Source organism: Dreissena polymorpha, chromosome 8 (assembly GCF_020536995.1).
Source record: "Dreissena polymorpha isolate Duluth1 chromosome 8, UMN_Dpol_1.0, whole genome shotgun sequence".
Taxonomy (NCBI): Eukaryota; Metazoa; Mollusca; class Bivalvia; order Myida; family Dreissenidae; genus Dreissena; species Dreissena polymorpha.
Window position 1 is genome coordinate 30,774,612 of NC_068362.1, and position 26,718 is coordinate 30,801,329.

Below are 26,718 nucleotides of genomic sequence, written 5' to 3' on the forward strand. Positions count from 1 at the left end.
CACCTGCAACACTGCAAAAACCATCCTTGGCGGTCAAAAAGAGATACTACTGTATTGACATTTTCTCTGATAAACAGAGATCGTTGAAATGTAAACATTTAATACTAGAATCAAAGCAACAAAGCCAATTAATTAAGCATCATTTTACATGGGAACATACTAAATAAACCAAAGTTTATCAAAATAGCAGCCAGCATGTTGTGGTAAACAGACTCGCATTTCGCAATACTATACCATGACTTTCCCTCCCGCTTTTGTAAATAAAATGATCGGATCAATCTAAGCAATCAAAATGCACTAATAAGCATAAAAATTAAATGACTATCTATTAAGAGGAATGGTTTTATTGCATATTTTTATTGATTTTAATACAAAAACCATATGCAAATAAACATTTGACAATTTAAAACTGCATGAATAAGCATTACATTTTAGTAAAATTGAAGCTGTCAGTTCAGCAAATCAACGAATCAAAGGACTGAGCGGTATAAATGACAAAATGACCTTGTAAATGCCGTTTTAAGGTCATTCTGACTTTGAAAAGATACATTGATTACATAATTTTATCCTGCACACCATATTTAGTCAGTATATATATTTATTATATATGTATATTGTTGTTACGGTAGATAAAAGTACAAATTGTATTATGTCAATGGCGGCCATCTTTGAATCGATAATTGCAAAAACGTGGCATGATGCCAGACAAGCACCTAGGTTTTTTTGAACGTCTACAAACCCATAAACTCAATTCCACTGAGAAACGCCCTCAACCTCCATTTGCAAACGGGTACCACATACCAAGTACAGGACTACATTTAGCATTATTGTTCTTAGTGGAAATGGTTTTTAAATCACTCTGAGGACGATTATCAGCCATTAACACCGATGTTGAAATAATGTCCTCCAAGCACGTGTTAAGCAACCGAGCTTGTTCTACTTTCGACACTTCGTCAATGCTTATCACAGGTCTGGGTCTACTTGGAAGTCGCTTAGTTTTTTCAGCGTTCTTCATATTCGGACTAGACTCTAATTGGCTGCGGATATCCGAATTGAACAACATCTCGAGTCGACGCATTCGCCTCTCCCTTTCTGTCAAGGTCGCTGTCCATAATAAGTTCATGAATGATAAAATATTGTCTGCAATAAATGCACGGTTGTCATTACCCTTCAAGATCCTCGAAAGTAACAACCTCTATTGATAGTGTACGGTATAGCGTGTACAAGTTATAATTGTATGATAGAAAAATAAAATGAGTTTTACGTATATTTACTTAACGTCAGTATATTTTCGTTGCGCGAAGCAAATTCTTGTGCTATGGTCCCTGTTAGCACGTGCGCGTAGCTATTAAGTTTCGTTACATAAAATATTTAGCGAACATTTTCAACTCCAGATACTCTCACCAATAAGTTTGAAATAAATGCCAATATCATAATACACTAATTTAAATTGTGATGATTATCTAGAATATGGGCCACCATGTTAATCATTTGAGGTTAAAAAATGTATCATTCACCATTGAATTATAAGCCAACCAACTAAATCTTCATTGGACATTTAACCACTGATAAATTAATGTTGTAAGCTGCGATTGTATAATTAAACATATAATATATTGATAAGATTTCAAATTTATGTTAATATTTGTATGTAGGCCCGAGATGGAATATTACTTATACCCATGTAAATCCACTAACCCCTTTTATTACTTAGAACGTATTGTGCCGCATGTGTTGTCCCATAGAAAGTTACATTTAATTAATACCTTTCTTACTGAATTCTAGTTAAAGGCTTCCTTTTCAAGCCTGAGATACTGATGAGAAGCCAATAGCATACAACCTGCACAGAATGCGAGTTACTCTCAGGCTGGTTTTAACCCTTTGCATGCTGGGAAATTTGTCGTCTGATAAAATGTCGTCTGCAGAATTCTAAAATTAGCATTTTCTTTCGATTTTTTTCAAAGAATACTATCAGAATAGCAAACAGTTTGGATCCTGATGAGACGCCACGTTCTGTGGCGTCTCATCTGGATCCAACTGTTTGCAAAGGCCTTTAAAATTCAGCTCCAGCGCTTAAGGGTTAAGCTGGTTGCAAAAGCCATATGCACTTTGCTTTTAATGGCGAAGTGTTAAAAGGGCCTTTCCACGTTTTGGTAAATTGACAACATTAAAAAGTTGTTTCAGATACGCAAATGTTCGTTTTAGTTATAATATTTGTGAGGAAAACAGTAATACTTAACATAAACCATTCTCTAAAATATCCGTTAGATTTAAAAACCTGAATATTATAAATCGTTGCAACGCGAAACGATTGAATAATTTGGAAAGTTATGTTGTTGTCGTTATATTTTGTGAAACTACGATTGTTTATGTTGTATAAAATGCATACTTTATTCTATGAGCACGGATGGCCTAATGGTCTAAATGTTAAACTTTTACCACCGGGACTCCAGGGGCCAATTGTTCGAGCCCTGTTGAGGTTTTTTTGTTTTTTTTTACATTTTATTTTTGATTTTTTTACTGGAGCTTTTTAGATCCAATTTTTACATTTATCATTATAAAGCATTAAATGACAAACTTCAATAATGCAAAAATCTATGAAAAGGCCCATTTAAAGTAAACAACGTTTACAGTTACTTATACTAGGGTGATCATCCAAGTGTTACCTTTCCTGTCTAAAGAGAGTGGCAAAAGACGTTGGTTGTTTCCTTTGAAGGTTTCTGGGCTGTTACCCATGTCACACATACATTTCCTATCACACCGGTGTTTGCTGAAATACATCCAGAACAATGAATAAGAATGTAGCCTAAAAGGCATTTATTTTCAAATTGTTAATGATGAGTTACTTTTAAATATAAATTGCCTCTTTTCACAGTGACACTTTGCTTAAACTGACTGATATTGTTACTTTGTTCATCATGTTTGTAATGGAACGGTTTGTGTGTGTGTTTTTTATTTTTATTTTTTTTGGGGGGGGGGGGGCACACATTTCTTGTTACAATTGTGTTTTGTGTACAGATGTGGTTTATGTCATTGTTGCATTTTAATTGATCAATTCAGGGTCATAGGATATTAGTATTCAAATCAGTAGGTCTTTACAGTTCTTAATAGCTCATTTGACAATAAGTTTATATCACTCAGAACAAGAGTGCAAATGTTTTACAATTCGTATATCTTCGCAATCAAGTACCAATCCCGCATTTCATTAAAATCATGTATAACACAAAGAGCTATAATTATATTATCATTTACTTCGATGATCAACATGCATGCAGTTTAATTAGAATATCGATTAAACAACAAAATGTGCTTCTCTGTTTCTCTGACGTTTTACCTTATTATTTCGTATAAAATAAAAGAGTTGTTGAACTTTCAGGGAAAAAATAACTCAACAGAAAGACGCAGCAAGTATCGCAGCTTCTACCTAATTTAATGACCATTATGTATTCCACGTTGGCATGTTGACGCGTCTTATAACATTAAACTGATTCAGGAATCACACTCCACCATTCCGTACTATTTGCTCATATGTTCACATTAGTTTTAATGAATGGATGTAAATAATCGAACAATATCTGGTGATAAATAAAAACTTCGAGCCAAACCTCGGCACTGTCTTTAGAAACATCCGGGTCAAGCTACGAACAATACATACTTCTGCGTATTTCCATTATTGTCAATGAATTGAACATAAGACGTGAGTTCCATTCGTTCACTTTAAAGTTCAAGTTTTATTAGCATGACACACTTCGGATTCATTAATTTGTAGGTTATTGGAAGGCTACTTCGAATGGTGACTAGTCAACTTCGTCACTCAATACATATAGTTTGAAACTTAAAAAGAAAATAGCATACTCAATGGTTCACATTGCTGGCTATACACATACGTTGTTCTTTCATAAATACATTGCGGCGTGTATGTTCAACCGCTCAACGTGGTTGCTTCCTTCTGTTTTATGGTTCAGTTTATTCGCACATTACCTATAGTTACTAATGTAAAATTTCGCAGGTAGGTTAGAAGTTTGTTAGTCCGGGACTCAAACACGGGACCTCCCGCTAACAAGGCGAGTGCTCTATCGACTTTAGCTAACCGAGCCGCTACACCTATCACGCTTAAGTTCAATACCGTGACATGCTCCCCTACCAAGTTGATATTCATCCTTGAATATTAGTTACAAAGCACGGGGTACAACTGAACTTGATGAACCCACAGGCACATGCTATTGAGAGCTATCATAGTCCCACGATGGACATATTGTTGCCTGGTGGAGGAAGTGTGCAACCAGACAGGTACTCGAACCCGGGACATCCCGCAATCAAGTGTTCTACCGAGTAGGCTTGTCTGAACCCCTGACACAGCTTATAAACCATCCCGATTAAATTCGATACCTTCACAGGTAGAAAAATGCTCGTAGTTATGGTATAAACATGTGCACTTAAGATGTAAAGCTTTTTAATTTTCAATTGCGGCCTAGTTCAAGTTCTAAACTATCTCGGTAAACATATTAATCGCATACACCGTTAATATTAAGATTCTTTGTAAACATGTTTATCTCGTGCACTTCATGAAACTTAAAAGATGATTAAGTGAGAATGCTTGGCTCCCAACTTCTTACCCACAATTGATCAATACTATCACACATCGTAGGTTTACTCTCATATATACTATGAAATAGCGTAGGTTTACTCTCATATATACTATGAAATAGCGTAGGTTTACTCTCATATATACTATGAAATAGCGTAGGTTTACTCTCATATATACTATGAAATAGCGTAGGTTTACTCTCATATATACTATGAAATAGCGTAGGTTTACTTTCATATATATACTATGAAATAGCGTAGGTTTACTCTCATATATACTATGAAATAGCGTAGGTTTACTCTCATATATACTATGACATATCGTAGGTTTACTCTCATATATACTATGACATAGCGTAGGTTTACTCTCATATATACTATGACATAGCGTAGGTTTACTCGCATATATGCTATGACATAGCGTAGGTTTACTCTCATATATACTATGACATAGCGTAGGTTTACTTCCATATATACTATGACATAACGTAGGTTTACTCTCATATATACTATGACATAGCGTAGGTTTACTCGCATATATACTATGACATAGCGTAGGTTTACTCTCATATATACTATGACATAGCGTAGGTTTACTCGCATATATACTATGACATAGCGTAGGTTTACTCTCATATATACTATGACATAGCGTAGGTTTACTCGCATATATAATATGACATAGCGTAGGTTTACTCTCATATATACTATGACATAGCATAGGTTTACTCGCATATATACTATGACATAGCGTAGGTTTACTCTCATATATACTATGACATAGCGTAGGTTTACTCGCATATATACTATGACATAGCGTAGGTTTACTCTCATATACACATCGTACAAAACTGCATACACTATCCTCACTCATTCACATTGAACATGGAGAAACAGATGACTTCGGGCGTTAGATGAACACATGTCGTTTTATTAGCATGGTAATTACATTCAGCAAATAATATGAAATTACGATAACGCATGCATTGTGGCTGTACAAGGCGAAGTCAGATTGCATTGCATCATAACGATAAAGCTGTAGATTAGCGAGTCAATTTTACAGTAGTGAAGACGATCATTATGAGGCACATACTAGTTACTAGTTACGATATGAAGTTGATATATCGTCATACTATTCTATTATTTATAAAATAAACTCATATAATATATAGAGAATAACAGGTTACTGTCTGATCTTTTTGTATTATTTCAGGCAAGGCTTATAATATAAAGGCGAGGCTTGCCGAGCCTTTATTTTATTCGTGCCGAGCCTGATATATTACAAAAAGATCAGGCAGTAACTTGTTTTTCTGTTTATTATACCTTTACGTCCCCGGATTTCGTTAACAAAATGAAAAAAATCGCTAAAAAAATCTTCATTTTTAGCGGGAAATAATATGATTGTTGTCGTTTGACGTGTTTATAATGACATCATGATCACTTGCGCTTAATATTAGTAAAACAAGTTTTTTTTCTGTTTCTCTTGAATTTTGTGTTCAAAATATTTTACATTGGTATCAAATTAATTGTTTTGTTAAATCTTATTCGAATTTACTAAAAATGATTACTTTATAGTTGATTCTGAGTAATATGACCTACCTCCTATCATCGACTGATATAAGAACTTCCTTTTAAACTGATATAAAGAGAATAACGTTTTGTAATATATCAGGCGAGGCTTAGAATGATATACCGGCGAGGCTGATATATTACAAAAAGATCAGGCAGTAACCTGTTGTTTTTTTCAGTCACTATTATATCAAGCATATAAATGCAGCGGTATGATAAAAAGTGACATTTGGTTAAAATGTGGTATTATTTTGTTTGTATTAGTAATTCATGGATATTGTGTAAAGAACTGAATGACTTATTTTACATGTTACGTTGTGAACTCAGTTGTAAAAGTACCAATAACAATCATATTAAATTCTAATGGTAAAGAAATAAAATGAACGTTAGTTTACTATTTTGTTGCAATGTCGTATTTGAGCGTTTCTGTTAAATTTGAATGTAAATGCCACATTTAAGCAAGCCTTTTCACCGATTTTGGCAGATATTGAAGTTTGTCATGAAATTCTTTATATCGATAAATGTAAACAATAAATCTAAAAAGCTCCTGTAAAAAAAGAATAAAATAAATAAAGAAAATAAGTAACCATCAACTGCGCTCGAACCTCTGACCCTTGGAGTAAAAGTCAAACTCGTACACCACTCGGCAAAACGAGCTCATACAATGAGTAATGTATTTTATACTTAATAAAAGCAATCCTCGTAGTGTCGATAAATAAAACGACAACAGCAAAACTCTCCCAATGATTCAATCGTTTCGCGTTGCAACGCTTTTACATTTTCATGCTTTTTAAACCGTCAAAAGATGCATATACATGTAAAGGATATTTAAGAGCAAAGTAAATGGTCAGTATTACTGTACACGCAATTATCATAACTACAACGACCAATCTGAAAGATTTTGTTTTATTTTGTAAATTTACCAAAACGTAAAAAGGCCCCTTTAATATGTGAACTGGTAAATGTTCTGAATTTTAAACTTTTATCACGTGTATGTGTGTACATGCGAGTGTATTGCTCGACTGTCAGTGTAATAGTTGTGTCTGTGTTAAGCAAGTTTAACAAAATGACAACGAAAATTAATTTAACAACCCCGAATGGCATAGAACTTGAGTATTGCTTTGCAAAGGGGATATATTTTAGGTAAGTAATGCTTTGCAGAGGTTACATCGTTATTAATTACATCCATTGGATGCAAGAGCGCAAGACATGTCCGTACGAACGATATAAATGGCGATTAACATTTTACTTTTCGTACCTGGTTCTTGCTTGTCGTTTTGGAGATTGCAAACATTATAAAACACTGTGCGATTTTTAGTTACCAACAACTCCAAACTGTAAATTGACAGCCTTTTAGTGATTTTCTTTCTTTTGCATTCTATTTTGTGTTGTTTTAATGTGCAGGTATGTTTTTCATCCACTATTTTGTCTTTTGTTAGAACCTATGCAAGTAAACAGCTGTGTTACAAATATTTTTTTTAATTATACAATTATATTTTGAATATTTTGTTGTACTCGTTAAAATCTATAAATAATTGTCTATAAGGATATTCTGATTTTTTAGTTAATATTTCTGTACAGTCATTTACTCAGTGTTATTTGTATATGCTGCGACGTCTTCGCAGTGACACCCTCTGTACTTAGTTCACATTTTCAGAGCCTCAACGCTAGAGCACCTGACCGATGGTGACCTGTCCAAACAAGTTGAAAACGTGCAAAACCTTCCGATTCGTGATGACGACGTCTACCTTGTTACGTTTCCAAAGTCAGGTATCTATGCTTTAATGCGGCCAACTTGATTGAAATTGTCATATGCGTTATTTATAACATTATAGTCGCATATAATTTGGTTCAAATTATCCATTCCATTAAGATTAACACTATATATGTTTAGCTGAAGCTCAATTTTCTGGCATTTTTTGTTCTGTCCTGAGATTTAGTTTGTGTAATTTGTTATGTTGCCTATGCATGCTTGAAAATCAATTGCGTTTTATACTTGCATGTTCGTTGTCAAGGAACTCACTGGCTCTGGGAAATCGTCTGCATGCTACGAAAGGGCAAATCTGAGTACGAAAAGGACGTAAAGGAAGTGGCATTCCTTGACTTCAAGTCCACAGAACAAATCGAGGCACTTCCGTCTCCTCGTGTCATCAACTGTCACTATCCCGTTCATCTTACTCCGCGAGAGATATTCACGAAAGGCATCAAAATTATCCACGTACAAAGGAATCCAAAGGATATAGCCGTTTCGTACTTCAATCATATTTTTAAGTTTAGCAAAAAGCCTTCACCGCTGAAAACGTTCAGCGACTTCCTGCCGTTAATGCTCGGGTCGTACGGCATAGGTTTGTACAATAGTAACACATTTCTTGAAAATTACATAATAGTTTTATCCTAGTATTAAATTATGAAAAGTAAGTAGCAGAACAAGCAGTATTTTGCGCAGTGAGAGCAAATCTTTTAATGTTTGAATTTTTTAGTAGGAATTTTAATCCTGATAATACCAATCAAGGTGTACGTTTAAGTTACGTAGATTGTTTGCAAACGTACAGCCATTTCCGTTCGTATCAGTATTCGATCAAAAACTTCTGAGTTTTATTTTCTCGGTTCGACATAGCACATTCTTCGTGTAGATTTTTTGATTTTTTGTTTACAGTTTTTAGCTCACCTGATTGCTCAGGTGAGGTTTTGTGATCGGTTTTGTCCGTCTGTCCGTCCGTCCACATTTGGTTGTAAACACTCTAGAGGCCACATTTCTTGTGCGATCTTCATGAAACTTGGTCAGAAGATTAGTCCCAATTATACCTCGATCAAGTTAGAAACTGGGTTATGCTGGGTCAAAAACTAGTTCACTAGGTCAAAAAAATAAAAACCTTGTAAACACTGTAGAAGTCACATTTCATGCCTGATCTTCATGTAACTGTGTCAAAATGTTTGTCTTAATGATATGTTGGTTTCGTTCAAAAGTGGTTCCGGTCCGTTGAAAAACATGGCCGCCAGTGGGTGGGGCAGTTTTCTTTATCTGGCTATAGAGAAACCTTGTACACACTCTAGTAGTCACAATGTTTGCCCAATCATCATGAAACTTTGTCAAAACATCGGTTTTATTGATATCTCGGACGAGTTCGAAAATGGTCCAGATCGGAGAAAAAAACATGGCCACGAAGGGGCGGGGCAATATTCGCTATATGTATATAGTGAAAACATGTGAACACTCTAGAAGTCACATTTTTGGCCCAATTGCATTTTTATGAAATTTGGTCAGAACATTTGTTTTCTAGATACGAGAGTTGAGTTCGAAAAAACATGGCGGCTGGGGGGGGGGCATTTTTCTTATATTTATATATTTAAAAAAACTTTGTCAACACTCTAGAAGTCACATTTTTTCCCCAATCATTATGAAACTTGGTGAAAAGATTGGATTTATTTATATCTGAGATAAGTTTGAAAATGGTCTCGATCGGTATAAAAACATGGCCGCCAGGGGGGGGGGGGCAGTTTTCCTCATATGACTATAGAGAAGCCTTGTGAACACTCTAGAAGTCACATTTTTTGCCTTATCATCGTGAAACTTAGTCAATATATTGGTTTTATTGATATCTCGGACAAGTTGGAAAATGGCTCAGATCGGTGAAAAAAAAACACTTTTTAGCTTAGTGAGGTTTTAGGATTGGTCTTTGTCGACTGCCGTTGTAGCATTCGCATTTCTCAAGCCCTTTTTATCAAAGTTGCTAGAAGCTATATGGCCACAAGATCCCAGTCAAGTTTAGTAACGAGCAAAATCACATAATAAATGCCATAATTATTGCCCTTAGATTGTCAAAATATTCATTATATTATACACATTCCTTGTAAACACTCTAGAGGTTACAATTTTGTTTCCGATTTGATGAATCTTGGTCATAATAATTATTTTTGTCAGCAAAGTTTGATGTTTGTCACGAGGGGTCAAAATATAGGTCACCAGGTCAAATCTTACAAAAAAATCTCGTAAACACTCCATACGTCAGAGTTTTGGTTCAATAATGATGAAACTTGACCAGGATGTTTGTCTGGACAATATCTAGGTCGAGTTTGACGTTTGGTAAAGATTGAATGAACCGACCCCTCAGGTGAGCGAACTAGGGCCTTCGTGGCACTCTTGTATTCTCGAACATTAAGTGCTACAGTAAACAATTGTATTCGAATTATATTCCAGATCTATATTACCCTTGGTGCAAATATGTAAAGGAGTGGGAAAAGTTTTCCAGAAAACATCCTGATCAAATTCTTAACCTGTACTTTGAAGACGTAAAAGAGGTGAGTTTCAAGAACACTAATAGTAATTCTTTTCCGGACATTTGTTTACATATTTTTATCGCATTTATAAAAGAAATTTAAAGTTAGTAATTTGTGTGTAACGTAAGAAGTGGGTTTTACGATAGAAATTATAACTATCTATACTGTACACGCATTTGGTTTGTTGTATACTCTGCAGCAATTTTGTTAGTTACAGCTTCTTATTGACCCCGTTCGGTGTTATTCGGGTTCAGTAATTTAAAATTGGGCTTGATCTACTCTATCGCTTAGTATACACTTATTACCGTGTATCATACTATGTGGGGAGAGTGAAAAGCCATATAAAGCCGCGTAAAGAATGTTAATGTTACCGAGTACTATTTCTTCTCAAGCATTAACGTAATAACATGATATAATATAGCTAGACTGAATATTACATGACGTCTTCTTATTTACTACCGTGACATTTGAAGTTATTAATCATATATGCAAAGCTCCAGGCTTAGTATTAAAAATGCACGGTCAGCACGTGATTTGGCCAGCACATAAAAAACGATTATTTTGTAAAAGGCAAGATAAATAGAAATACATTTTTTAGCAAATCTCATTAACTTTATCTAGTTTCACTAATCGTTTGATGTAGTTTTCACGATATTCAAGTTTCAAATCACATCTGTCACAGAACCCGATTCGGGAGATTCGCAAAGTCAACGAGTTTCTTGGAACAAAGTGCAGCGACGAGCTTATAGCCGATATATCTGAGGCTTGCGAGTTTGAAAATCTGAAGAAAGCGGACGCTGAAGTGAAAGACAAAAAGGCGTTTTTCAATCATGAAGGACCTTCCCCAATGTATCGTAAAGGTAAAATGAATTATTTTCTTTACATATACGAGCATATTAAATAGCAAGGCTTCTTATCGACCCCGCACGGTGTGATCTCTCATCTCCTAAACAAATGACCTAGTAGAATACGAATGGCTTAGAGAGGTCAAGTGCGCGGCCTGTTCTTTCCTAACACATATCAACGTCAAATAAATGGCGTCTGTTGAAAAAAAATGACAAATTAAACACTGACATAAACATGGTATTCTTTTTATCCTACAGCATGTAAATAAACAACGTTTAATTGTTAAAAACAAGATAAGTATTGACTCAAAGCATCAAAGGGCGTCGGGAATTTCTGTGTAAAAGGCACTCAATGAAGTAACATGGAACGATTTTTTTCTACTGTAAATATTAATATAGTGGCCGATTATTTTAAACAAAATAGAAAGATACCGGTATAACCATTATTTATGATTTCGTGTTATAATCCCAAATAACCAGTATCTATGATGTTGTGTTATAACCGCCAAATAACCATTATCTATGATTTTGTGTTGTAAACCCCAAATATTTCATAGTTCATTTTACTACATTGGTTTTCGTTTTTTACTGGCATCCGTGTGCATTTTTCATTAATGGAACAGAACTGTGTAGGTTTTAAAAAATCTGCTTCATCTTGTAAGCGTAATTTCATATTTTTCTCAACTTCAAGGGGAGATTATTCTGAACTTATTCTTACGTTGCTCATTTACGATAGGGGTTGAGTACTCATTGATATGAAAACACTGTAAAAGTTTCAATGTGTTTACGACCCCCCCCCCCACACCACCCTCTCACACATGTATTTCATGGGCATAAAAAAAAACAAAAAAATGGTTACAACAAAACAGCATATTTATTTAATCTCAAATGTCTACATCAAAACAAAAAGTTAACATAGAACACAAATAAAATATTTTGATTATACTGGGGCTCGAACCTTGGACCTCTCACATGTGGAGCGAGTTTGTAACCACTACACTACGGAACCGCTTGAAAAATCACCTTCTAACTAGGATATTAAGGTAGTAGTAGCCTAATGGGTTCTTTTCCAGAAACACTCGTTGTTATTATTTCCACATAGTTAATTGTATATCACAACTAATTGCAAAATTTTAAAACATTTTAACTTTTTATACTAGGTTGAATACACCTACCTCTTGACTCGGTTGGTCGTTTTCTATGGATTTACCCTATATCCAAAATATATAGTTATTTGTAATGGGATATATATATATTTTGACAATTAACTTAATAAACGTACTCGACTGGATTATGTTAGTAGAAACAGAATTTAAAAAGTGTCATTGAAAGAGAATTGTGCCTTTGATATCCAATAATATATGCACTTATCTGGATAAAATGGCAAAAACGACAACAAATGGTTCAGTGACAAGAAACTTTAATTACGTTTTATTTCACTTGTAGGGTGATGAAATGCATATATTGTACATATTTATTTAACACAACATATTTTCTACACACTGAATGAAATTCAGGAAGTTTTACCGTTCCTATCTTAAGAAATTTTACTTTGAGTATGCCTACCTCAATTCATTTTCACGCAATGAATGTAAGTATAAATTTGTATATCACTTCTTTTGGGGGTTTTCTAGTTGCTAATTAAAAGCTACAGTTATGAACCATGCCATGTGAAGAAATTTAGCTAACTTTGATTTAATATTGATATAATAATACATTAACAAGAGCACCGAATAACGGGTGCAACGCTCGGCAAGCGAAAGCTTGTCAGAATTTATCTTTTTTAGAGGTCACAGTGACCTTGACCTTTGGCCTAGTGACCCAAAATTGGTGTGGCGAGAACTCATCAAGGTGCATCTACATACATGTATGAAGTTTCAAAGTTGAAGGTGGAAGTAATGTGATGTTAGAGGCAAAGTTAAAGTTTTATATTAGAGGTCACAGTGACCTTGACCTTTGACCTAGTGATCAAAAAATGGGTGTGGCGTGTAGAACTCATCAATGTGCATGTACATATGAAGTTTCAAAGTTGTAGGTGGAAGCACTTTAATTTTAGAGCAAATGTAAAGGTTTTAGCACGACGCGGACGTTGGACGGCGGACGACGAAGAGGCTATGACAATACCTCGGAGTTTTCTCCAAAAACAGCCGGGCCTATAATACAATCTAAAGATCATCTAAAGTCAAAAGGCAACATATGAATACAGGCGCAGTTCACCGAAAAATGTCAAAGTTGTCCTTAATATTACGTAGCATAAAGATGTATGAGTTATCATGTTTCTTTAAACATGTAGCACAATAATATACAACTTATATTTTAATAAAAACAGCCAGATTAATGACAACTAGATGTACATTATTTAGTATCAATATAAAGCCATTGCGTGATTGTGATTGGCCGCGTGTCATTTGAAAGCCATATTATCTAGTTCCGTCACTCTTCGTCACTGAAAAACTGACCGATTTTAGGGACCACTTCAGATAAAATATTTTTTTGCGTTTGTGACTTTTGGTAGTCCCTCATTATTTTTAGCAATGAAAGTATCCCTAAAGTCATCCTCTCCGGAACTGGAAAATATGGCTTTCAAATGACACAAGGCCAGTCCATATCCCGCAATGTTTTCAGTTGTTGGTCGCTTTAGAGTTTCTCTATGCAACAGCACCTCTAATAATCTAATGTCCTTTGCCTTTAAGGCTTTTCATGACTTAAACAAACTGAATTATGGTTTGCAAAAACAGTAAAGATGTAGGCAATATTGTCAGTAATTTTACATTTTTTAAAGCAAAGATCCCAGTGCTTACACATCATCAGGGGCACTGTGGGCGTTGCAGGTTGCCTGGAGAACACGTTCACTAGATCTTCCTGTTTGTGTGACTGTCCAGGATACGATTTTTGAAAACCGGCATAGAGTCAACAAAACTGCTTACATAATTACAAAACGTTTCAAAACAGTGTGTGTTCAGAAATAGACGAACCAAAACCGGAAAATCAAACCTGCGCCCATTATGAGCAACACAAATGGCTCTGGGAAATTTTGCAAGCCACATCATGCAATCATGCAGAGAAGTTTTAATTGATACACCTTCAACACTTCCAACATCCATTTACACGCATTATGCTATGATCATCAACATAGATGCCAATCACTTCCTGAGATTCGGAAGAAATTGGCACTGTTGTCTTCACATATGTCGAGAACTTAAAACCCGTCTTCAAATGCACAGCAGCATTCTGAGTTATATAAGGCAATACTGTACCTCGATATGAAATACAAAATTAAATTCACACAATGCTGATTTCATGAACTTTATCATTCCCCTTTAAGTTAAATTCTGAGGCCTTATATGATCGTTGGTTATGAGAGAAATCAATTTTCAGCACAACAAACACATTACATATTGACAAGTCGTTAGACTCAAATTATCGCTTGTGAAAAGAATTCACCATTTATATGAATAGCTCAGAATTTTAATATACCTATGCTCCTTCATAAGATTTAGTACTCAAAGTAGTGAAATTATTTTAAAAAAGAACTGTGTTCGTGAAACACAATGCCCCCTACTGCTCCGCTTTGAAGCCATATATTTGACCTTTGACTTTGAAGGATGACCTTGACATTTCACATTTCAAATATGCAGCTCCATGAGATACACATGTATGCCATATATCGAGTTACTATCTTCACTAATGCAAAATTTGAACTTTGACCTTGAAGGATTACCTTGACCTTTCACCACTCAAAATGTGCAGCTCCATGAGATACGCATGCATGCCAAAAATCGGGTTGCTATCTTCAATATTGCAAAATTTTACATTTGACCTTGACATTGAAGGATGACCTTGACCTTTCACCACTCAAATGATGCAGCTCCATGAGATGCACATGCATGACAAATATCGAGTTGCTATCTTCAATATTAAAAAGTTATGGCCAATGCTAAAGTTTTTGGACGCACAGACGCCATATATTTGACATTTGACCTTGAAGGATGACCTTGACATTCATCTTTCACCATTCAAAATGTTCAGCTCCATGAGACACACATGCATGCCAAATATCCAGTTGCTATCTTAAATATTTCAAAATTTGACCTTTGACCTTGAACGTGAAGGATGACCTTGACCTTCACTTTCACCACTTAAAAAATGTGCAGATCCATGAGATGCACATGCATGCCAAATATCAAGTTACTATCTTCAATATTGAAAAAGTTATGGCAAATGTTAAAGTTTTCGGACGGACAGACGCCATATATTTGACATTTGACCTTGAAGGATGGCCTTGACCTTAAACGTTCACCCTTCAAAATGCAAAATGTTTAGCTCCATGAGATATACATGCATGCCAAATATCAAGTTGCTATTTTCAATTTAGAAAAATTTGACCTTTGACCTTGACCTTGAAGGATGACCTTGACCTTCACCTTTCACCACTCAAAATGTTCAGCTCCATGAGATACACATGCATGCCAAATATCAAGTTGCTTCAATATTGAAAAAAGTTATGGCCAATGTTAAAGTTTTCGGACGGACAGACGTCATAATAATCACTTTAGAAAAACCACAAAATAAATATATTTTGATTATGTTTTGTTTTTATACAAAACCAGAAAGTTTCGCGTATTTGCCCAGTCCCTGTGATATATCCCCTGTGATCAGTTGTGGATCAGTTATTAATTTAAACAATTAGCTTTGCATTTTTGGCAATAAATGTTGTAATAAATGTTAAAAGGCACAAATGCAGTACTTATTTACACTAATTTACACAAAAAATCACCAATAAGCAAGATATTCTTAAAACATATATATAAAAAATACATATTGATCCGTAAAATAACTCCTCCCATAAGCGAAAAAAAAACGCATTACATACTAGTCGACGCACTCCAGTGCGACGCCAACAATAGCAAAATACAGATCAAATTAAATGAATCTGATATTTCGCAGTAATATCAAAGTTATTTTTAGGATTTTAGCACTCAAATGAACTTTTTGCATTATCGCCTTATTTCGGACATATCCATCGTGGGACTCGCAAATTACATAAAATATGGCCGTCACTGTACGCGTCAGGTTGAGAGTGTATATCCCATAAACCATCAATCACAAACTATGGAACGCCATAGCGACCTTAACATGAAAACGTATATTTTATGACTATATATATAATTATATGATGTTGAATATATATTATGTGATGTTACTTTGGCATTAAACGTTGTAAATTAACGATAGTTTGCGGATAGTTTAACATTATATGATCCTCACGGTCCATTATATTATTCTTATTGTTCATTTTATGCTGCCTATTGTCCAGTATGTGATGCCCATAGTCCATTATATGATGCTCACTCTCCATTATATGTTGCTCACTCTCCATCAATTGATGCCCATGTTCCATTATATGCTGCTCACTCTCACTTACATGATGCTCACTCTCCATTATATGATGCTCACTCTAAATTGTATGATGCTCACTTTCAATTATATGATGCTCACTCTCAATTATATGATGCTCACTCTCAAATATATTCATGATGCTCGCTCTCAAATATATTCATGATGCTCACTCTCAATTTTACGATGCTCACTCTCAATTATACGATGCACATCATCCATTATATGATGCTCACTCCCCATTATATGATGCTCATTCTCCATTATATGATGCTCATTGCTCATTATACGATGTTCACAGTCAATTATATTATGCCGGTTGTCCATTATATGAATATCATTGCCCATTATATGATGCTCACTGCCCATAATCTTTGTTCAATGTATGATTTATTATGTTGCCTGGTCCGTTTGCTATATTCTGGTGCTAGTTCTTTATTATAGGCTCATTATTTATCATTATGCAATGCTCAGATTCTATTTTAGGATGACCAATATTCAAAAATGATTGGTGGACTGGAGGTTATTTATTTCCCTGATGATGAATTGTTAGTGTTAAGGCTAAATTGTTCGTGGCGATGTGAAAATTTTAATCAATGAGACAGATACATGTGGCTGACCGAGTTCATTGTCTGATAAGTGTGCCAACGATTCAAACTCGATTCCCTGGCCAACAAAAAAATGCTAAGAGTGCCTGGAGGTCAATTTCTTGCAACACTTTTTCGACCGTTTTGCGGACGGCCATGCTTCTTAAGTTAGCTAACAACAAAGGGAGGCAACCGTGCAGATATGCACATGCTCATTAGACGGCTAATATAAACATGATGCCGTGAAATGAAATCTTAGACCAATGCAGCTGAAGCGTTTCGACCGTCATGCCGGCTATTAAATTTAAATGAGATCAATAATTTTAATTTTAATTAATGTATCAAAAACTGTGACGGAGAAAGCTACTGTGGTTCGTCTGAGCCTAGCTTGAGGCACAAGAAAAATCAACAACAATGTGACTAAAATATATTTATTCTTTAAAATTATTCATCACTCATACTTAAGCAATAATGCAACAATACAAACAATTCATATAGAAATACAGTTCATAAACTTTCAAAAGTTAATCATAGTTAAAACAAGGTTTCAAAAACAATTATACACTTTCATGTCAACAGTTTGTGTTCAGTATGAGGCAAATGCCTGTATAAAACACTAGGATAAACAAACACCCGTGATCACTTTAATTGAATTCACTCACAAACTTCACTTTCACTTATCAAATAATTCAGAGCTCACATCCATTGTATTATTCACTAAAGTAAGACACTTAAATAAAACAAACAGTTTAAATCAATTTCTTCGGCTTGAATTAATCACTATCTTCACTAATGCAAAAGTTAATAATCTCACTTAGTTAAAAGAACTAAACTAACTTCACTAACTGAACATTCCCAGTTAGGAAAACACAGTAAAATACTAATTCAATATTTTCATTTCAAGAAAAATAAGACTAAGTCACTTTTATTTAGTGAAATATATACTTAGAACTTTAAACTCACCTCCATGATAATTTTTTACTAACAGATGCCTATCTCTCTAAACAGCTTGTTTTTCTAAACTGGTCTGGCTGGTTAGTAATTCACTAACCCCAAACTTTCAATTAGTGGACTAACTCTTTCAACTTAGAGCCAGGGGGGTCTGACATTAGTCTTTAACTTGTTTGCCCAGAGGTTTCGGGTGAGTAGTTCTTTTGGGAAAGGCCAACAATGTGCCAGTCCCCTGATTCTGAGGTGTAGCTGGCATATATCTAGGTAAACATCCAATCAAATGAGAGCACTGCTATCCTTAGTATCCAGGTAAAGATAAGCACTGGCCAGCAGCACTGACCACTGATGTAAACTATCTGCATCAACACTAACAGAGAGTTGAAAGCATGTATCTCATTTCTTAAGAATTATCATACAATGAAAATATACCTGATCAATCATTAATGAATTTATCAGTTATTAAAAATTGTAATTTAAAGAATCATTATTGTAAGAATAAATACAAAGTAAACAATTACAAGGCAGGCGTTACACAACATTTATATTGGTGTTAATAAATAGTTAACAATACTTTTCGACCATCTATTCTACATAGAATCCTCCCTTTATATATTCATTATATTACATTATGTGATTATTATTAGTATTATATATGTGAGAGAACTGAGAGGCTTGATAAAAAGCATGTGCATGCTCGCGCTACTAGTACAGTAAATGGTTCACTTTGCCGAGAAATACACTTGTGCCACGCTCGACGATCGTATAATGAAATTTGCACATAGTATAATGAACAATGTGGATCAGATAAAGGGTGTGAGCATCAAATAATGATGTACAATGAGCATAATATAATTGAAAGCGAGCATCGTATAATTGAGAGTGAGCATCATATAAGTGAGAGTGAGCAACATATAATGGAGAGTGAGCATCATATAATGGAGAGTGAGCATTATATAATGTACAATGAGCATCAAATAATGTAAAATGAGCATAATATATTTCAGAGTAAGCATCATATAATGGAGAGTGAGCATCATATAAAGTACAATGAACATCATATAATTGAGAGTGAGCATATCATGTACAATGAGCAGCATATAATGTACAATGAGCAGCATATAATTGAGAGTGAGCATATCATGTACAATGAGCAGCATATAATGTACAATGAGCAGCATATAATTGAGAGTGAGCATATCATGTACAATGAGCAGCATATAAAGTACAATGAACATCATATAATTGAGAGTGAGCATATCATGTACAATGAGCAGCATATAATGTACAATGAGCAGCATATAATTGAGAGTGAGCATATCATGTACAATGAGCAGCATATAATGTACAATGAGCAGCATATAATGTACAATGAGCAGCATATAATTGAGAGTGAGCATCATATAATGGAGAGTGATCATCATATAATGTACAATGAACATCATATAATGTAGAGGGAGTATCATTTAATGTAGAGTGAGCATCATATAATTGAGAGAAAGCATCATATAATGTACTTTTTTTCTATTTTTTATTCAATAAAAGACATACAATGTATACATGTATATGATCATAAAACAAAGTGATGCCATATAGCAGCAATAATGTTCAAACATGTTATACAAGATATGCTAATATATACTTTTTTGTTCTTGTGGTTTGATTTTGATTAAAATAAAGGTTAATATATATTATTTTCTTTTTGGTTGTTTGTAAAAATAAACAGAAAAGTTGTGCATATGGATGAGTTGCATGAAGAGGGTAGGAAACATACTGGACTTGTTTATGAAAGTTTAATGTGTTTCCATTTGTGTTCAAATATATGAAGTGTATCATTGTTTAGGGAAATTTCTTTTTCAATTTGAATCTTCAGTTTTAAATAATTGATAAAACAGTTCAGTTAAATATCATATTATGTACAATGAGTATCATATAATGGACACTTATTATTATATAATGTACAGTGAGCATCATATAATGAACAATGAGCATTATATAATGGGCCGTTATATAATGAACAATGAGCATTATATAATGGATCGTTAGCATCATATCATGGTGATTTGTCATCATACTATCATTCAGTATTGGTGTATAATGCCAAAGTAACATCATATAATGTAAAATCAACATCATATACTGATACAGATAGCCATGTAATATACTTTGTCATGTTAAGGCAGTTATGGCGTTTCATAACAAACAGTCTCAATAAGAATAAGTGTTCAACAAATAAATGTTTATGCGTGTCCAGTATAAAATTAGTACTCTGTATCAAATTGCGGGGAGAGGGTTAGTTAGTAGCCGTGTACAAAATTTATCTTCCTAGATACCACTCCTGTCTTTATAAACATCGTTATAACGGGGAAAAAATATATATATACTGCATTTAATAATAATGTTTACGTTACTTTTATGACGTTATTTGACTTTTAGAACTTCAATGACGTATACAGGCAAATGTGGAGGAAAAAATCACGGTCAGAGAGTGACCTATCTTAGCCAATAAAAGAACGATTATTTTGTACGACGTGAGATATCTTTGAATATTTCTTAGCGGTTGCAGCAACCTTTGACTAATACAGTTGTTGTATCACACATTGAAATCATACATACACATGTCGTATGACTATGCATTACCTTTCTCATTGCATATACTGCTAGGCATTTTAATCTTTCTTAAGGTGTAACAAACGTTGTAAATGAAATAAATTAACTTAGTATGATAAAGCAATAACTACATAATGTGTAAGTATCTTTACATTAAATATACAGTTGTATCAGAAAGTTGTCAGGAAGTGACGTAAATCCGCACCATCAAAAGAAGTACAAATTATAACAATACGATAGTGACACGAGTAGATGTACCACAGAAGCATATAACAATACGATAGTGACACGAGTAGATGTACCACAGAAGCATATAACAATACGATAGTGACACGAGTAGATGTACCACAGAAGCATATAACAATACGATAGTGACACGAGTAGATGTACCGCAGAAGCATATAACAATACGATAGTGACACGAGTAGATGTACCACAGAAGCATATAACAATACGATAGTGACACGAGTAGATGTACCGCAGAAGCATATAACAATACGATAGTGACACGAGTAGATGTACCGCAGAAGCATATAACAATACGATAGTGACACGAGTAGATGTACCGCAGAAGCATATAACAATACGATAGTGACACGAGTAGATGTACCACAGAAGCATATAACAATACGATAGTGACACGAGTAGATGTACCGCAGAAGCATATAACAATACGATAGTGACACGAGTAGATGTACCGCAGAAGCATATAACAATACGATAGTGACACGAGTAGATGTACCGCAGAAGCATATAACAATACGATAGTGACACGAGTAGATGTACCGCAGAAGCAGCGCTACACATAAATACGATGTGTATTAAATTTAGATAAGAAATGGGACTTTTAAGTTTGAACCTCTTTACGCTTTAATGCTTTATGCCAAATACATATAGGTAATCTTACTTAATCAATTAAGTATACTCACTTTGAAATACATGCCAGTTATTCCGCATTTCACAGGCGGAAATCCGTTTCCGTATTCAACGGTTAAAAAACGGATTTTGTAATGACGTTTTTAAAGCCACACACCTTGAAATGAGATGCATGTGAGTCAATACATTAAGATGCAATTTGAAAGTGTGCACAATTTTCTTTAAATCTATAGCCTAGTCTAGCAAGTATTTTTTTTTTATTGTTAAACCGAAAGTATGATTTCTATACGTATACGTATATTTCGACAAACGCGATTATTCTTAAGTTTAAAAGCGCAAAATAGACGGATTTCTACCTTGTAACCACAAGATATATTCTTATTGGCATAGCTAAAATTAAATCTATAGCCTAGTTAGCAAGTAATTTGTTATTTTTCAAACGGTACCGCTTTTAAAACCGAAAGCAGGATTTCTAGACGTATAGGTCCATTTCGACAAACGCGATTAGTTTTAAGTTTTAAAGTGCAAAAAACGGATTTCTACATCGTAACCACCAGATTTATTGTAATTGGCAGAGCTACAATATGTTTCTTTTTTATACTTAAATTTACTATGCCATGTAGTTCATTTCAAGGTGTGTGGCTTTAATGGACATACATAGTAATGTCATTTTAACATGAACATATTAGTGTTGTTGAATAGAAAGCTGCTGTATTAATCAAATGGTTAAATAAGTGTTGCGTTGGTGGCGTTTTTATGTTGTTTGTATTGTACTAGGTATTAAATAACAGGGAACTGTTATGGATGTGGTTTTGTGCTGGGTCGAACACACCGTTCAATCGCCTCCAGCGACGACTATGGACCATGCAACTACTGAGGTACTGTATAATTAGTCACGACCGTCACCATTAGGTTTTTTCAAAACCCACTCGAATTTAATAATTGATAAAAATGTTGTTTGTTCACGTGGGTTGTTGTTATTTGGAAAAACCGAAAAAAAAAAGAAAAAATTCAATAGAATGTTTTTTCATATTTATCTTTGGTCTAAATCCTGTGAAATTAGAGTTTGACTGAAAGAGTGGTGAATTTTGTTAGATTATTTTAACCACATTCTAACGGATTTCTTGAGAAGTTAGCAACTAGAAAAGTAGGGATTACGTTCTTAAAGTACTTCCTACTTGGGCTCTAAACGAACACACTCAAACCTGCTCAATCCAATACGAAAAATACAAAAAATAGGGAAATACTTACAATCTGCTTTCCACCGACATGTATACAGTATCGCAGGTGTCACAGTTGTCGCTGGAGGCGATTAAACGGTGTGGTAATCCTGCTCGTCTAATACAATGTCTCACAATAATCTCATGCGATTCACTTATCAAAACACCTTCGTCAGGCTATGCTCCCTGTTTCTTATTCTCATATGATCGTTTTTTACAGGCGAAGTTGGCGATTGGAAGAACTGGTTCACAGTGAGTGAAAGCGAGCAGATGGACCGATGGCTCAGTGACAATTTAACCGACACCGACTTGAAGTTCAGATATGAATTATAACGACGAAATCGATTTGCAATGGATTAAAGCCACACACCTTGAAATGAAATACATGGCATAGTAAATTAAAGTATAAATAAGAAACATATTTTATCTATGCCAATTAGCATATATCTGGTGGTAACAAGGTAGAAATCCGTCTTTTTTGCGCTTTACAACTTAAAAATAATCGCGTTTGTCGAAATGGACGTATACGTCTAGATATCCTACTTTCGGTTTTAAAAGCGGTACCGTTTGAAAAATAATATATTATATGCTAACTAGGCAACATATTAAATTTTATCTATGCCAATTAGAATATAACTGGTGGTAACAAGGTACAAATCCGTCTTTTTGCGCTTTAAAACTTAAAATTAATCGCGTTTGTTGAAATGGACGAATACGTATAGAAATGATACTTTCGGTTTTAAATTAAATAAATAAATAAATTACTTGCTAACTAAGCTATAGATTTAATCACAATTTTGCACACTTTCAAATTGCATCTATATGTATAGATTAACATGTATTTCATTTCAAGGTGTATGGCTTTAAGCCTCGTGAAATATTATTGTTTTGGCACAGCATTGAAAGTCAATTGACACTAGAGTTCATGTATCTCTTCACTCTTGCTTGGATAAACATTGATTAATTATTGAAGATACGTTGAAAATATTTATTCACAAACCTTTTCATTTCAACGATTGACGAATTTAAATTTGTAAATAGTTATTTTGTCCGGTATTTCAAAAATCATATATTGGATTACCTTAGACATGGAAAAGATAAATATCAATCGTTATCTACGCATAGGTGCTGCACCAGTTTTGAAGTGTAGATAAATCCAGATTTTCGATAAAATTGATTACATTATTCTGTGAAATTAAATGCAGTTAATCTGCATCGATGACTTCGTGTAGGCACATGAGTAGGGATTTACGCATATCTGTATGAACTATTGTGGGTATTTTTGTATTTCGGGTTTTTGCGAAGGTTAAGAAGCAATCTTTCGGCGGATCAAAGACAATAAACGCAATTAAATGATGACGGTGTTCTTGTCAACACCTTATTGAAATAATCCCTGCGCCTTAATTACCGAAAAAAACTACATATGGATGTGTAATTGTTTGGTTATTGTAAACTACATTTACTAGCAAATAGCTTAAGTGTGTATAAGTGGTTGGAATCGGTTCCCCAAAACCGAGGTGATTAATCGGAGACCATACTCCGTGATTAATCGATTATTCAGCATTTTATACAAAAAATGAACTTTTTAATATTTTTACCGCTTTTTTTGTTGATATAAACATTATATTGCTATATTTTATTAAATAAGAACTTTATCATGAATATTCCTTATGTGTTTTGTGATTTAATAATTAATAAATGCTACAAAATCTTGCTTCATGTTCGAATTAGTGAAAAATCTTGTGGCTGCAATGTTGTGCACAATTTAGTGAATTTACCCATATCATTCACTTTAAAAAAGTTCTCTTGAGAGAATGTAACAATAGAACCAGACTATTGCCAATCAATATACGTCCCCACCAGCTCCACCATTGTCAGAAATATTTTTGTTATATGTTGCCATAGCAACCAGAATTCTTGACGTATGAACAACATAAAATGACGTGCATAATGTCCTTATTGCCCATCTATCCATGTTTCAAGTTTCATGAAAAAAAATTAAAAAAAACTTTTAAAGTTATCGCAGGATCCAGAAAAGTGTGACTGACAGACGCACAGAGCGCAAACCATAAGTCCCCTCCGGTGAAGCCGGTAGGTTACACTAACCAAAACATAATGAGTGCAGATTTGTATAGGTAAGAAATGAATTAGGACATATTTGATTCAGGATTTCTTCCAAATGAACTTGGACAGTTTACAAAATAAACAATGTAACATCGTATGTTTGCATGGTTTTATTTTAGAGTAAACATACTGTTCGTGTACTGATTACTGCAGTAATTATAGAACACATATGTCATATCAAGGTTTCCGTCCTTTGCTGGTTTAGTAGGATTGGTTCCAAACAACAGATTTTTTCTTAGATTTTTTTAGAAAGGGAACAAATTCTTCTCTGATAGACATCTTGAATGAATTGCCTATACACGTCCGTATTACGATCGCTGATTGGTATAAAGGGATTGTTTTACCCAATAAAAAATTCGTTTCAGTTGAGCGGTAAACAGAAATGGTCTAGTTAAAAAGTTATCGAATGATCGGTACGGTAAAAAATTTATCAACTTTTCGGCGACTCGAATTTTTCATCGTCACGACGCGTCGACGATCTGATTAATCAACTCACCACTAGTGTGTATACATTTAATGTTGTTAAATTCATCGACATATTAGAGTATATACACATGATTTTCTGTCCAGATTTTTAAACTAGAGATTTTAAAACATATTTAGTGTATACGATGTTAATTGCTTTAACAGGCATTGAACTGGTTGCAATGAAACCTGCTTTCAGGCACCGCACATGTACCCATTGGCAGACTGTAGTTAAAATGAGGTATTATTTACGAAGCAATGCGCTTGAAGCTGAATGAAACACAAAGCAAAAATATTTGCTCGCAGTAATATTTACCCATTATGTTGGAAAATTCTCTAAATGCCCTGATAAATGTAAGATACTAGGCTAAGATTGTAACTGAATAAAGCTAATTGGAAATTGTCTTCATCGCTATAACACTCGTTTACAGCCATTCAGTTGAGTAAATATGCATGCAGAAACAACAACAGCATTTATAAGCTTTTAGCAAAAGTAAATTTTTTTTGTCAAATGCAACATACACATGTGAAATGACATGCACTATGAGATTTATGGTACTTACTTAACATTAGAAGTTTATTTATTTGTCATATAATATGTATGACTCAAAATTTAAAATGACTGTTGTTCATTAAATACGTTAACAATGTTTTGATATAATACTGATATGTTTATTATTTTGAGTTCTCATTAAGATATCAAACTTATTTAACGTTGGAGATACTAAAAAAATGACTTTAAATAGGGTTTTCTAATATTTATAGGTTATTAGACGTTTCACTGTACAATACGGAGATATATTTGGACGAGCACACAGTTTGACGTCATATTGGACGAGCCTTTAGGCGAGTCTAATATGACCTTCAATGAGTGCGAGTCCAAATATATCACGTATTGTACAGTTTAAACGTCTAATAAGCTTTTTATTCTATAACCCTTTCTTCAGCTCTTTGTTTCACTTTAATTTTGATTTGAAAATGCTTTAATTGCATCTATGCTATTTTCAAGACAAGCACCCGTGTGAGTCGATTATAGTACATTCGGATACTTTTTCTCGGTAATGGCTTTTATCGTTATAAAACAATTGCTTAGTGCGCTAGTACTCAACTGACCAATATGGAAAAAAATACAGACTTTTTGGATCCAATACCGGAATATATTGGACGGTCACGTGGTACATATGAAGAATGCCGATTGGATGAATTTTTTGG

General features: G+C 34.3%; 1 protein-coding gene and 1 pseudogene across 2 annotated transcripts; both read left to right on the top strand.

Moving 5' to 3' along the window:
* LOC127840422 (uncharacterized) overlaps positions 1 to 4,336 on the top strand; it is a 10,908-nt pseudogene extending 6,572 nt beyond the window's left edge.
* Positions 4,337 to 7,131: 2,795 nt separating this feature from the next.
* Positions 7,132 to 24,631, top strand: LOC127842665 (sulfotransferase 1A1-like). Of its 2 annotated transcripts, none has more exons than XM_052372291.1 (6): positions 7,132 to 7,299; positions 7,814 to 7,926; positions 8,172 to 8,501; positions 10,355 to 10,455; positions 11,117 to 11,294; positions 23,138 to 24,631. In XM_052372291.1, exons 1-6 carry the CDS (start codon positions 7,160 to 7,162, stop codon positions 23,248 to 23,250), a joined length of 975 nt encoding a protein of 324 aa, XP_052228251.1. In that variant the 5' UTR covers positions 7,132 to 7,159; the 3' UTR covers positions 23,251 to 24,631. The 2 variants fall into 2 exon arrangements, with proteins under 2 accessions (XP_052228251.1, XP_052228252.1); XM_052372292.1 differs by lacking the exon at positions 23,138 to 24,631 and adding an exon at positions 14,062 to 14,203.
* Positions 24,632 to 26,718: the final 2,087 nt, after the last annotated feature.